The following is a 13,979-nucleotide window of genomic DNA, read 5'->3' as shown; positions in this document are numbered from 1 at the left end:
TTCCACAAAAAATTTTCCATCAAAAATTGCAAGGGATATGGTCGAAAAATTGGCAAAAAATCAGAAAATCCACTTTATCTCGGCCATTGGAAGGACTATCGGAATGTCCTTTAGACCAAATGAAGTCCTCGTGGCACCAATCAGGAAGAAGCAAAAAGAAGGGTTAAAGTCCTGCAAACAGCTGAGTTATAAGGACTTTTTTATACAGAAGAAAAAAGCCAATTACTCAACCGTATCCTTGCGTATCCTGGCAATCGAAGTGCCAAACGAAGTGGGGTCACCAGGACTACTCCCTGGCCAAAGGACATGGAAATTTGCCCGGTAGTTTCGGAGATATTGGCGATTTTGTGTGTTTTTGGCCAAATCCTTAGCCGCCCAGGCCCGGCCTGAAGCAAAAAACTCCAAGTCCAAGATTCTTAGATGACCCTATATTTTTTTAATGGGAATTTGTAGAGTTGCTCTTGCATAGCCTAACGCACCATATCCTTTCGTCCTGCGTAAGGACACGGACAAGTTAGAGGCGTTTTTAGGTAACCATATATGAATATTATCGCTAGGAATAACTTTTCTAAATTCATATTTTGAAATGCTCCTTAAGTATCCTTAATGCTCTTCTTCTTATATATCATTTACAAAGTTTGCAATGCTCTGATGCAGCCTAAGACATTCCTTACTGATTGCTACATATAATCCTAAAAGTATGCAACAAAATTGTAAAACTGAAAAATTTCCCCGCCAAATATTGCTGCAAAACTATGTAATATTTTTAGTTTTCATAAATAAATCGAAAATTTGTTAAACGTTGGTTTATTTTTTATTTAAATTTTATTGGAGCTTATAAATAAATATTGATAAAAAATTACATTTTACATAAACAAAAAGGCATCCGGGTTAGCACTAAAAAACTGCATGCTACGACAAGTGATATGTATTCTTTAGCAGACCGAGGCTTGCTGTTATGTTACTCAAAGTTATTTCATTGACCAATTGCTCAGTTTAGATGGCCATTATGTAGCTATAAGCAAAGGCAATACGATTGGCTCTTCCTCTTATTAACAGGCGAGATGCTATTGTCCTTTATGTCTCTGTTGAGTATCCTTATGCAAAAAGCAGTTATTTGATAATCCTCTTTTTAGGTGCTCAAGTAGTAAGAAAGAGCAAAATTATGCTTGTCAGGCTTTGCTTATCGAGTCGACTATATTGCAGAAACGTCGCCAGTATTTATTATATTTCGTCAAGTCTTTATTATATTTCCTGAAAGAAATCAATATAGAAGTAGAGTAAAATTCGTTTTATCGCTTTATCTGTGTGGCAGACAATCGTAATAAGGTTACCTGTATAAATTTTGCTCGAATTACGCGCTCCCCAACTCCGTTGCAGTCAAAGGTAAAAGCCGAAAGTCACAAAGTAAAATTGCCTTTATCTGACTTACTCTACCGCAGAATGTCAATCAGGATGTCATACAGCAACGAAAATTCCACCTCGAGCCCATTTTTACACGATTCTTTTTTTGTTACTTTTACAGATACTGCAAGATATGATGGTTGAAATTGACTATGATGCCGATGGCACAGTGTCCTTGGAAGAATGGCAACGTGGCGGCATGACAACCATACCGCTGCTCGTCCTTCTAGGTGAGTATGAGTTGAGTGTGTGTGCGTGAGCATGTCTGTGTGTGTGTGTGTGTGTGAGCATCGGAGCCAAGTAGCTGTGAAGCTTTCAATGCATTTATCGCCTCGCTGCCTCACTGCCTCACTGCCAGCTAGGCTGTCTGCCCTGGCTGTCTCAATAATCAAGTCATTTGCAGCAGGTACACAGAAGTTCTGCAAAAAGAGTAGAGCAAAAATGTGAAAATAGTAAACGTGGCATTTTTTGCCTTCTGCTGCACGTATGCAAAACTGTGCGAGGCCCCTGCCGCCCGCCTGCCGCCTGCCGCCTGCCGCCTGCCGCCTGCATCTGCAATGCATCCATATATCAAGCTACTCACTTAACACACCAGCCGTAACTCACCCACCTCCCATCTCCGCTTTCCAGGTGTCGACAGCACTACACTCAAAGAGGATGGCATTCATGTGTGGCGCCTGAAGCACTTTAGCAAGCCAGCATATTGCAATCTCTGCCTAAATATGTTGGTCGGCCTTGGCAAAAAGGGACTCTGCTGTGTTCGTAAGTATCAAAGAGATACCTATTACATACACTATATATAGAATTAAATATACTATATATATGCACTATATATACTATATAGATGCACTATTTATAATATATATATATCAACTATCTATACCCAAATGGCTAATGTCTCGTTGAGCTGGCGCAAATTGCTTTTATAATAGATTTACCGTATTAATAGATGATGATGATTTTAAAGTATTTATAGATATAGCCAAATAATATACATGCATATATCTTATATAAATGTTATATAATCTGGCTTTATGCTAAATATTTAATTTATATACGATTCTAGCTATATTTCTTCTGATTGTAATATATTAACTTAAATTTTCAAAGAATAATTAAACTAAGCTTCCACTAAATTCTTAATTCTCTAATTAATCTCAGCTAATATAAATTTATATATCTAATATCTACCATTTCTCCTGTTTAGTCTGCAAATATACGGTGCATGAACGTTGCGTGCAACATGCCCCTGCCTCATGCATCACAACCTATGTGAAGTCAAAGAAGCCCAAGTGTGGCGGAGATCTGTTGCATCATTGGGTCGAGGGCAATTGCTATGGTCGCTGCTCCAAGTGCCGCAAACGGATTAAGGCCTATCACGGCATAACGGGACTCACCTGTCGCTGGTGCCACATGATGGTGAGTGTATGATTCTGACCGAGAATCCCAAATGGGACCCTCAAATAGGGTTAAGGTATTGCAGCAGGCTGTGTTTGTAATAGCAAATCTGTTTAAATAATTAAGAAAATAATTAAATAAATAAATTTTTTATTATTCCATATTATTATTATTGAATTAATTCAATTTTCTGCTATTTTCACTTTGTGCTCGTTAACTTTTGAGACTACCCTCGTTATAGTTAAAGCGAATTGTAGTTAAATTTACCATTCAATACAGTTTGTAAATTGCGAAAAAAAAAATTAAATTCTTGGCATTGTCAATGGGGAGGCGAATGTGTAGGGAGTTGGGGACTGGAGGTTGGGGGCGATAAATGCTGGAGGCATTTTCCCCTTATACTTCAAAGCATTTATTTAACTTAACAAGACAGTTGCCAACTGAGAAGCTGGGAAAGTGATAAAATGATAAAGTGAGAAGCAGTGAGAAGAAATTCCAATTGTGCACAAGCTGGTGGAATTCGTTCAATATGTAGAATTTCAATTATTTTGATCAACACAGAGCGACGTCTGCTCAGTTGCTTTGGCCGTTGGCTCCTCTATTTGTTTTGATTCCTGCAAAAAACATGTTAAGCTCCACTGATTTTAACTACACACCGAGACAGAGGAGACAGACGACGCACACTTGTGTCTTGCACTTGGCTGGCTGCTTCTGGTTGCTTCTTTTTTTAGGGTTGGCAAATTGTCACGTCTCAAAGAAATTATGCTGCTGCTGCATGCCACAGCATGCCTGTGGCACAGCCAACCGCTTGCAACAACTTTGTCTGGCGCGTTGCCTGTGACAGACCATGCAGCTTGTCGCAAGATAATGCCGAGTTCGCTATCTGTAGTCAGCAACTAGAACAGACAACAACAAATACAACAACACAAACTCTGCCAAAGCAACGAAAGTTTCTGTAAATGTTTCACAAGCTGAAACGCTGCTGCAATAGTCAATAGTTGAGGTCTCGAGGCAAGCCCGATAAGCACAGCCACAACACAAGCCACAAGAAGTTCGACGTTGATGCTGCCATAACCCTCTGTGCGATAAGAATATAAGCGTACCTCTTCTACTTATACCCTGGAATGCATTGAAAATGCATAAACTGGGCGAACTGATTTCTCTTGAGACGTGTGCAACAGGCAGATGTGGCCGTGGGGGAGGAGGCAAAGTAGATTCATAATTAGTATCAGCAGTCGAGTCAACGTAAAGCTTAAAGAAGAATATTATAAGAGCATTAAAGTAACAAAATATTGGAATCCCCAACAGACTCCATTCGGTTTGCTAGTTAGTCAGTCTCCATACAGCAAGTATAAAGGATAAGCTGTGATAGAGTGAAGAACGGATTACTATTGTAATCTTTTTCAAGTTTGGTATAAAGATTGACGTAAGCTACACACACATAGATATCGAATACACCCTGCATATGCATATATAGATATGTATGTATGTTTATAGAATGAGTCGATTGACCATGCTCTAGGGTAACTCTAAGGCTCTCGATTCTGTAGAGCACTTTGACTGCCATTACATTTGCATTTAGTCAAGCATTGAAGGTGCTTGATAGTTGCAATACACTGAAGAAAATAAGTAGCTGCTCTGATATTCATGCATACATATATATATTCACATGGATACATATATATGTATGGCAAAATGGCGGCGTGATTAAATTCCATTTAGGCGTAAATTAACAGCATTTTCAGAAGTGGGCGGCGTTCGCTGCTAACAAAGTTTTTAATCGAATTCATTAAAGCGAAATGAGCGCTTAAGCAAGCGTGCGAAGAGCTCGTCAAATAAATACGTATACGCCCAGTCGGCTAGGCCAGAAGTGAGCCATTAATTGAATTTAAGGGGAGCGCTAAAAATTCACTTTTTATGATTCAGATTTTTGTTGGGTCTACTTTGCATCTTGCTGGCTAATTGGCTAGCAGAATTCATTAAACTTTACCGCCATCTCACTCGCTCCTCTCGCTCTCTCTCTCTCTCTCTTTCTAGTTGCATAATCGCTGCGCCTCGTCTGTGAAAAAGGAATGCACTTTGGGCGAATATGCGGAGCTAATTGTGCCGCCCACAGCCATATGTCCCGCAGTGCTGGATCGTCAGCGCTCCGTTAATCAGGCGCACAAAGTGAGTTGACTCCATTTGTAATCGAATTAAGAACAATGCTCCAACTAATTCCCAATTGGCAAAATTCTAACTAATCCACATTCCATTCATACTCTTCTTGCTTACTGTACTTTGTAAATTACATTGCTGTCACACCTAACTATATACACATATATGCGTATATATTTGTATCGTATGTATATACATCACAATTCCTGCAAAATTAAACCCAATCGTAACTCCAAAACCCGTAAAATCTTGAGTAGAAATCAAATATGCATCATCATCAGCAGGCAACGCACTTTCAAATTACGCCGCCGGATGAGTTGAGCTGCCCTCTGCTGGTGTTTGTGAATCCCAAGAGTGGAGGACGTCAGGGCGATCGCATTCTACGCAAATTTCAGTACATGCTCAATCCCAGGCAGGTGTACGATCTGTCCAAAGGTGGGCCCAAGGAAGGTACGTCACAGATTCGCAATACTAAACTGAAAAGTGAAAGGCGGTTACAGAACCCGCCTTGAGCGTCTGTTTGAGCTCCACTGTAGCATAGCGTAATCAAGTAACGTCTTAACTGTACATTCCTTGACAGGACTTACGCTCTTTAAGGACCTGCCCAATTTTAAAGTCATTTGCTGTGGCGGCGACGGCACCGTTGGTTGGGTCCTCGAGGCAATGGGTAAGCAGCAGCAGCAGCAGCAGCAGCCGTAAAAGCTCGCTAATAGCAGTAAATGATAACGATGTCAACCACACAGATTCCATTGAGCTGGCCACACAGCCTGCCATTGGGGTGATTCCGCTTGGAACGGGAAATGATTTGGCACGCTGCCTGCGCTGGGGCGGCGGCTATGAGGGTGAGAACATACCCAAACTAATGGACAAGATAAAGCGCGCCTCGACCGTTAGCCTGGACCGCTGGAGCATCGAGGTAACCAACACACCGCTCACTGTGGAGGAGCTGCGTCCCAAGGTAAGCGAAACAGAAATCAAAAACCAGTTGGATATGCGTGATCACTGAAGTTGAAATTAAAGTGAAACTATCGAATCGATAGATTCCTTAAAGTAGCTAGACATTTAAGCGATAATAATCGTTCAATAAACTTAGCTAGTTATTCAAAATATTTTAGTGTAATGTATCGATAGATGCGAGACTTTATCGTGAATAGCTTGAATCTGAAAATCGAGCTGTTAGAAGTGAAAGCAAACAGTTTGCAAAAGTAAATTAGAAAGAAAAATCCAATTATCTAGCAAAGTTTTTGCAGCTCTGCAGATTGAGTCTGGTCCAGAGTGGGAGGCGAGGGCACGGCAATCGAATCGGAAACCGAAAAAAACGATTACACAAACTAATTTTGAATGTAGCCACACATAGTACACATACACATGTCTCTAACTGCCTCTATTCCGCACTCACCCTCTCGATGCTTCGGTCTGTTCGACAGGTAACTTTGCACTCAAACATGCAGAAGGTGATTGAATTGTCGCAGAGCGTTGTGGTCGACAAATCGGTGATCGAACGTTTCGAGGAAATCCAGCGGCAAAACTTCGTCAGCAACAGCGCCAGCAGTGGCAACGACAACATGTCAACGGGCAAACCGATTATGATGGCAACAACAACCACAACTACAACGAGAACGGAGGAAGAGGAGGAGGAGGAGCAGCAGCTGGAGGTGGTGCGAAGTGGGAATGTTGTTGTAAGTGGCAGCACAACCACGAAGAGCATTTCGATGTCCACGTTCGAAACGAGGCGGGTGCAAAAAAAAACATTGACTGCCACAATGAGCAACAAGAGCAACAGCAGCAGCAACTCAAGTGGCAGTGGCAGCAATTCCGTTGGCAGCAACAGCAATCAAACCCAACTGCTGGCAGCCAGCAGAACAGATGCAACGGAAAAGCAATCGCTAGAGACATTGCTGCTGCAGCACAAGCAACAGCAAAAGTTGGCAGCGGAAGCTGCAGCAGCGGCAGCAGCAGCAGCGTCAACAGCAACAACAGCCACAGAGCAAGCAGCAACAGCAGCATTTGAGCATAATCAAAGCGATGATCATAATAGTCAACAGCAAAGCATTGTAAAGCGGCAAATTACATTGTCATTAGATTTGTCCGACACCAGCAGCAATATCAACGCAGAGCCGCAGAGCAGACAACGTCAAGTGGATAGCACGCCACAAACACCGAAAACACCAACAGCAGCTGCAGGAACACCCTCTGCAACGGCAGCGTCTACACCAGCAACACCAAGGACTCCCTCAGCAACAGCAGCAGCCCACACAGCATCAACACCAACAACACCCTCAGCAGTAACAATAGGAGCTGCAGCAACCACACCCACAGCAACAACAGCACCACCAGCAGCATCAGCAGCAGCAACTGGCAGCACCACCAACATTCCGCAAAAGCCCATCAAAGTGCAATCGGACAAGGACTGCACAGTGCCCTACAACATTATCAACAATTATTTTTCCGTTGGCGTGGTAAGTAAACTAAGACTCATCCCCTGTTTCCTGTCTGCTCGACTCGTCTGTTGTTTTTCTGCTTTGTTTGTTTAATTGGTAAATCAGTTAACAATTTGTGCTGCTGCAGTTTGTTTCATATTAAGAGCACAGCAGAGCACGATTGCAATCATATTAGCCAAACGGACATAGGGGCGCATACCCTAGCTGAGAGTGCGTGACAAGCATGAATGAAGACAGCTTCAGATAATCTTAAGAAATAAATTCACAGTGCCTCTCTCTTTGCCCTTAGAGTATATTGAAGTCGACAGTTACATGTTTAAGAGGCCAACTTTCAACTTTAACATATAGGCAACTTATCGAGTATTCAATTGATACTACTTTTCACAACTCTATCAGTATCTAGTATCGAATTTCCTGCATACCCTGCAAAGCCATTTCATTTCTTGCTTTTCGACATAAACTTTCCAGCAATTGTTGCAGACTTTTGCTATCTACAGTCAAAACTTCGCACAGAAGCTTACAGTTTGAGTTGAATGGAGGTGTATTGCAGGTATTTCAGGGATTGTACAAACTTTATAACAAACAATGGAATGTCTCCACATAATCTCCTCATAATGCAGCTTAAATTTGGAAAGCAGCTTAAAGACAAAGTCAACTGCAACAATATTCATGGCGAATGCCTTTGTGTTTACTTTGGCTTCAAGTCAATATACGAGTGCAGAGCTCTATTCACACTATTCAATAATTCATAGGGCCATATATTCATTTGCTTAATCATTTATTCAGCATTTGTGATTTGAGTATGGAAGCAAAACGTAGCACACATTTCCGCCCTTTTTAGCGCACAGAACTCGGCAAATGCACGCGAAATGAAAAGTTGAAAATGCTCAAAAGCTGAAAAAGTGCAATCCCTCGCTTTCTAATGCAAATTTCGCCATAAACTTGAAAGCCGAGCGAGCGAGAGCTGCAAAGGAACTGAAATGAAACTCAAACAAAAGCGCTGGGGAAATAGATAGCAGAGAATACAGTGAACTCTCGCTTGAGCAAACAGTCAACAACTCTGACAAAGGTTGTTGATACAAAAGAAGAAAGTTGAGCTCTGATTTGAGCAAGTTTAATATACTTAAATTAGTGAAAAGAGTCTGCTGAGATGGTGCAGCTAGAAGGTATCTTACTGGGAGGCATCACTGTATCCATCTTCACAATTCACTAGGGTATGTGCACTCTTGCTCTATATATATAGGGTATTCAAAAGTAAGAATAACAATGGCTGCGAATTTCCATATTTCACGCTTGCCGCAAATTACCAAAGTGCTGCACAAAGACATGCAACATGCAACATGTAACGTGCAACGTGCAGCATGCCCCGATTGCAAATGCGGCTAAAGTTGATTGCACACACACACAACCCACACATTAGAGAGAGAGGGGGGGACGGAGATGGGACAAACACAGTTGCAAATAGCTGGCATTCAATCAACAGTCGGCGGCTCATTTGCATCATAAATGCATCGATAGAGCTCAAACAGCGCAATCATTAGCGCGCGCGAACATCAGGGCTCAAAGGACAGCGGAATGCAAATAGACTTCAATCAATAGGCCACATAATTGGGCATGGGTTGATAAGGTTAAATGTCGAGCTCAAAATGCCAAACTGCGAACTATGAGCTGCATGCAAATGGATTTGGGATCAGAGCCAATTGTATTCTAGGAATGCAGCAATCAGACTAAGCCAAACACCGAAGTCTGATTGAGGACATGGGAGTCGATTGATATGCGTCTATTGCTGACAAATTGTTAATAGATTCCATCATTTGATCAACTTCAACACTAATCACAGAAGTCGAACTACACATGACAGCCTAGCCTAGTATTGACTACTCCAGAATCGGCTCCATTCCTAGGGCTGAGTTTAAACTGACAGGCAATTACAGCTTCAACTTCCTCTGAGGCTAGGAAGTATAATTTTAACATTGATTGCTAGCAACCCACAGTAGAGCTCTAATGTACTAGACTGCCCAACCAGCATCGCTTGTCCCGTCAACACTTCAGTCTAATCGCCCAATGTCCACTGGCCTAATGTCTAAATGGCTAAATGTCCCCAAATTGTAATGGACGACGACAATTAAGGGGCTAACGGGATATGCGAAGTATGCACTATTTAAATTAATGAGCAGCAGACTTGGCTGGCTCTCTAATTACTATTTGCCGACAAGTGAGTGGCTTAAACGAGTCCTGGACAACACGGACACACATTGAGCCCCAGGGACGACTTGACAGAAAAGAACCCAATCGGGCAATAAATTCGAGCATGTGAATCAGATGGCCTAAGTTTTACTTTTCTTTTGGCTAAAGCATCCTTTGAATAATTTAACACAAGATGCAGAAGGTCCTGGGTCGAAAGTGGAAATCAAAACGAAAGAGGAAAAACGCACAAAATTAAGTAGCTGGCGAAGATTTAATGCGGCCATAAAGAAAGGCTAAGTGGCAAATTTACAGGCAGGCAGGCAGGTCATACAGATACAGATACAGATGCGAACGTCAGCGCACGAAAGTCACGACAAACGAAAGCCGAAAAAACCATGGCCCACAAGAAGTGGCAGCAACTAAAACGGATATGTTGTACAAATCAGCAAGGCGCAAACTTGACTCGTGTCCTGCGTCTAATCAGAATGAAAACACGCCCACATGGGACCGACGCATGAGGGTAGGGGTAGAAGTCGAATGTCCTGCGATAGTGTTTACTGTTTATACCAATTGTAAATGGCCAAGTTAATAGGGTCGATTCGTTGGCTAGAGGCAGTAAGACGCTATATATTATACAGTAAAAGAGTAATAGTATAAGACTGATATAAGACTGAACAACTGACTTGTCGCTCTCGTTTATACAATTTATATCAGCAGAGAGCATTAAAGTATAAGACAATATATACGTATAGCATAAAGTGTAAGACAATATATATATAACATCAACAACCTAATCGACCTGACTGTGGCTGCCTATCTCTACATCTGCATAAAAACACAGCATAATAATTCACTAATATCATCATATATTAGTGCTCATCGCATATCAGTATGAGTATAGGAGCTTAAGAGTGCAGCAGTACAAGAGTATGAACACTGGAGGTTATAATTATATGAGTATAAGAGTATAGCAGTATAGAAATAGAGTATAAGCTGGAAGTATTAGCATCCTCAGCCGAGTCAATCTAGCAGTAGAGGACTACAACAGTATGAGTGCATAGTAGATTCCTCAAATATCAAATACTCCATTTTATGGATACTCTACACGTACTGCCCCCACAGTCAGAAATAAACGCATACAAACTTGAGCTCTCTGTGAGTGTTTCTGCCACAACAGCTCAAGACAGAAGTCAGGGATCCAGCTGGTCAGGCACTCCCCGATAGAGCACTTTTATTTCTCATATTTACGCTCGTATATCTCTGTATAGGGGATAGAGATGTGTGCGTGCCTGTGTATTTTGTAATGCTGCACCATTTGTCAAGTGCGGCTAAAGTTGAAATCCTTTTTGTGCAAACATTTTGCACTCTATTCCACCCCTCGCCCCTCACCCTCCCCACTATAGCCCACGACGTCGCCGTCGTTGCCGTTGCCCCCAAACGTAACTAAATATCAGCCTAATACGCAGTGAGCCCCACACACACACCCACACACACACACACACCCACACACACACACACACCCACACACACACACACACACACAGCTCACAGACAGACAATTGCCAGCCATGCGATTAAGATCCACAACAAATCCCGACCGAAACAAAATATATAAAAATACTACAAAAAGATGCCATCAAATTTCTGTCTCTGTTTCTTATTACATGTGTGACTGTGTGTGTCTCTATGAGCGTGTGTGTTTGTGTGTGTGCTCTAGTTTATTTATGACCTGATGTGCGTCTGTTTAAACTGTAGGCGTCTACAGCAAACTGTCGACGATTTTGTTGTTACAAATACCCCTTAAAAGTAAACAAATATCGAAAGGATATGCCTACAACGGAAAAGGACTCTGACAAGCACAGGAACTATAATAGATGGAAATATAAACGTAAAATATATGAATATAAAGAGAAAGAAACATGGGAATAGGGGGAGAAGGTCTTAAGAATGAATAAGAACTTGAATCCATCTGTAACTAACTATAGTCATAGTTTTAAGATGAATTATCCTTTTTGAAAAATATGAAGGCAACCAATATACTCTCACTTGCCCAATGAGCAGGCATCAATGAGCTTTATAAATTGCCTGGCAAACAACCTGAAGCGCTTCGCTTAGCTCTTAGTTTTGGTTGCCTAGCTTATGGGGTATTCGAATGAAATACTTACAGGGTATTCTGTGGTCCATGCCTGTCCTTTGTTGTTGTTTTTGTGGCTTATTGTTTGTTGTTTTGTTGCTTCGTTGTTGTTGTCATTGTGTGTGCTGTTGCTGCTGGGATTTCACTTGTCGGCTTCATTTCGCACAGCCTCCGCCTCAGACCCATGTTTGCCTCTGGCTCTCCACTCGTGTGTGTGTGTGTGTGTGTGTGGGAGAGAGCATCTTGAGGACTCCCCAGCAACTTGTCATATATGTGAGCGTGCGTGTGTGTGTGTGTGTATGATATGCTAGTTCAAGTGGCAGCAGCAACAACGGCAGCAGCAGCAGCTTAAAGGTTGAGTGAGTGTGTGTGTGTGTGTGTGCGTCTGCAGAGTATGAGTAATGCGGCATGGCAAAGTATTTCACACTGACGCTTTGGTTTAACGTCAACAATTGACGTTAAGCGCGAACTTTCTGCATTACACGATGAAATGAGAAGAGCATGAGGTTCTGGGCAAGGGGTAAGCGCACACACACACATGTGCATGTACATGCATACATACAATATATGTAATTGCTCTTTTGCAGTACCGATAACAGATCCCTGGGACTTGGCACGTTTCATATACATACATATATATTGCGTTTGAGGCTCACAGGTTTTACGACTTCTTCAGATCCAGCTCATCCCATACTTTGCGGCTTTATGACCTTTAGTGTCAGTTTGTCAATTTGTTTAACAAAATTTTATGGGCCACATTTTATGCGCGTCCAGTCGCAACCGTTGCCCAAGGCTTCAAGCGGTCCTCGGCATATAAGTTATGAATTTAGTTGAGCTGGCACTCGCAGCTGCTGGGGCTAATTAAAAAGTTTTCCACCTGCGCCGCACAAGCTCGCTTCCACACACTCGCCCACTCTTTAGCCTGATAATTCAATTTTTGGCTTTGGATCCGTGTAATTAATCTTATTTTGCTTTGTGAGAGCAACAGCCACAAAACGTAAATGCCATAGCGGCTTCCCTTTTTCCAGCAAGGCAAGCGTGGGTTGGTGTGTGTGTGTGTATGTGTGTGTTGGGGGTTGTTTGTGTGTGCTCTGTGCTGTGTGTTGTGTGGGCGCTGTGACGTGCATAATAAATGCGCCTACAAAATGTGCAACGTGTCGTATGCGCAATCAAAGCCCTGGGCCACAAGCACTTGTTCCGGCTGCGGTTTTAGCCTCCTCCTGGGTTTTGCTGTCACATTCGCTCCTATCGCTCGTTCGTTTGCTCCAGCATCTGCACTCTCCTTCTTCAACTCTTGCTGCTCGTCCTCCTCACTACCTGTTGCTACTCCTCGTCCTGTTCCCACTCCGCCTGCCGTTCAGCCTCAATTTTTGCATATTTGGCCAGCACTCCGACTGCTGCTGTGTCAAGTGCTGCGTCGCTAGCCGAATATGCAAAAATTAAAATTCTGCCAGCTCGCTTACATGCACTGCATGCATTGCGTGCACTGCCTGAATGTGTTTCACATAATAGAGCTGTGGCCTACGCTGCGTATGCGTTATGCATGCGCCATGACTATCAGGAGGCGAGGCAATCGAACTGACAGGCCACTGCAGCTGGCAATAAGTTTTGAAGCACGTCCCACATGTTTGTATCTCTGCATTTATTTGTGCATATCACCTGCACTAGAGGTGCGAATGCAATTTCTGATTTGCTTTCTATGCTGACTTTTCTCCCTCTATTGCAGGACGCCGCAATTTGTGTGAAATTCCATTTGGAGCGCGAGAAAAATCCGCATAAATTCAATAGCCGCATGAAGAACAAACTTTGGTATTTCGAATATGCAACATCCGAGACTTTCGCTGCCTCCTGCAAGAATTTGCATGAACATATTGAAATCGTGGTAAGAAAATAAAATATGTAGAAAAGAAATGGAAATATTAAAATGATAAAAAATGTATAATATTTTAAAAAATATTTAAATTATAAATTTACCTATTTATCTCCAATCAATAGTGCGATGGCGTTGCCTTAGACTTGGCCAATGGACCGCATTTACAGGGTGTAGCATTGCTGAATATACCCTATACGCATGGCGGCTCCAATTTGTGGGGAGAGCATCTATCACAGAAACGCATACGCAAGAGTGCCGGACCCTTCGGCAAGAGTAAAAAGCTAAAGTCGAGCGACAAGGAATTCTCCGCGACGAGTTTCAATTCCGTGGATCTATCTGTGGCTATACAAGGTACGTGTGTGCTTTACCATCATGGTTGACTGTATCA

The 13,979-nt window shown here is 42.3% G+C and overlaps 1 protein-coding gene and 2 long non-coding RNA genes across 3 annotated transcripts in view; 1 reads left to right on the top strand and 2 right to left on the bottom strand.

Moving 5' to 3' along the window:
- Window positions 1-13,979, top strand: part of LOC26528666 (diacylglycerol kinase 1) — a 49,854-nt gene that overhangs the window by 34,994 nt on the left and 881 nt on the right. The window contains 12 exon segments of the mRNA XM_044010619.1: window positions 1,526-1,634; window positions 2,035-2,166; window positions 2,612-2,823; window positions 4,837-4,968; window positions 5,214-5,406; window positions 5,537-5,623; window positions 5,700-5,914; window positions 6,384-6,896; window positions 6,898-6,931; window positions 6,934-7,415; window positions 13,445-13,600; window positions 13,714-13,942. Coding sequence (XP_043866554.1) covers window positions 1,526-1,634; window positions 2,035-2,166; window positions 2,612-2,823; window positions 4,837-4,968; window positions 5,214-5,406; window positions 5,537-5,623; window positions 5,700-5,914; window positions 6,384-6,896; window positions 6,898-6,931; window positions 6,934-7,415; window positions 13,445-13,600; window positions 13,714-13,942 — 2,494 coding nt within the window.
- On the bottom strand, window positions 1,221-11,788 carry LOC116804053. The gene is made up of 4 exons (XR_004364074.2): window positions 11,750-11,788; window positions 2,802-2,911; window positions 1,335-1,823; window positions 1,221-1,254 (listed from the first exon to the last, which is right to left on the bottom strand). It is a non-coding gene; the product is annotated as an uncharacterized LOC116804053 (long non-coding RNA).
- LOC116804054 lies at window positions 11,932-13,785 on the bottom strand. Its single transcript, XR_004364075.2, has 2 exons — window positions 13,693-13,785; window positions 11,932-13,566 (listed from the first exon to the last, which is right to left on the bottom strand). It is a non-coding gene; the product is annotated as an uncharacterized LOC116804054 (long non-coding RNA).

The sequence above is a fragment of the Drosophila mojavensis genome, unplaced genomic scaffold (assembly GCF_018153725.1).
Source record: "Drosophila mojavensis isolate 15081-1352.22 unplaced genomic scaffold, ASM1815372v1 contig_80, whole genome shotgun sequence".
In the NCBI taxonomy this organism is placed as follows: domain Eukaryota; kingdom Metazoa; phylum Arthropoda; class Insecta; order Diptera; family Drosophilidae; genus Drosophila; species Drosophila mojavensis.
The sequence above is the reverse complement of the archived record's forward strand: the minus strand, read 5'-3'. Positions and strand labels throughout refer to the sequence as shown.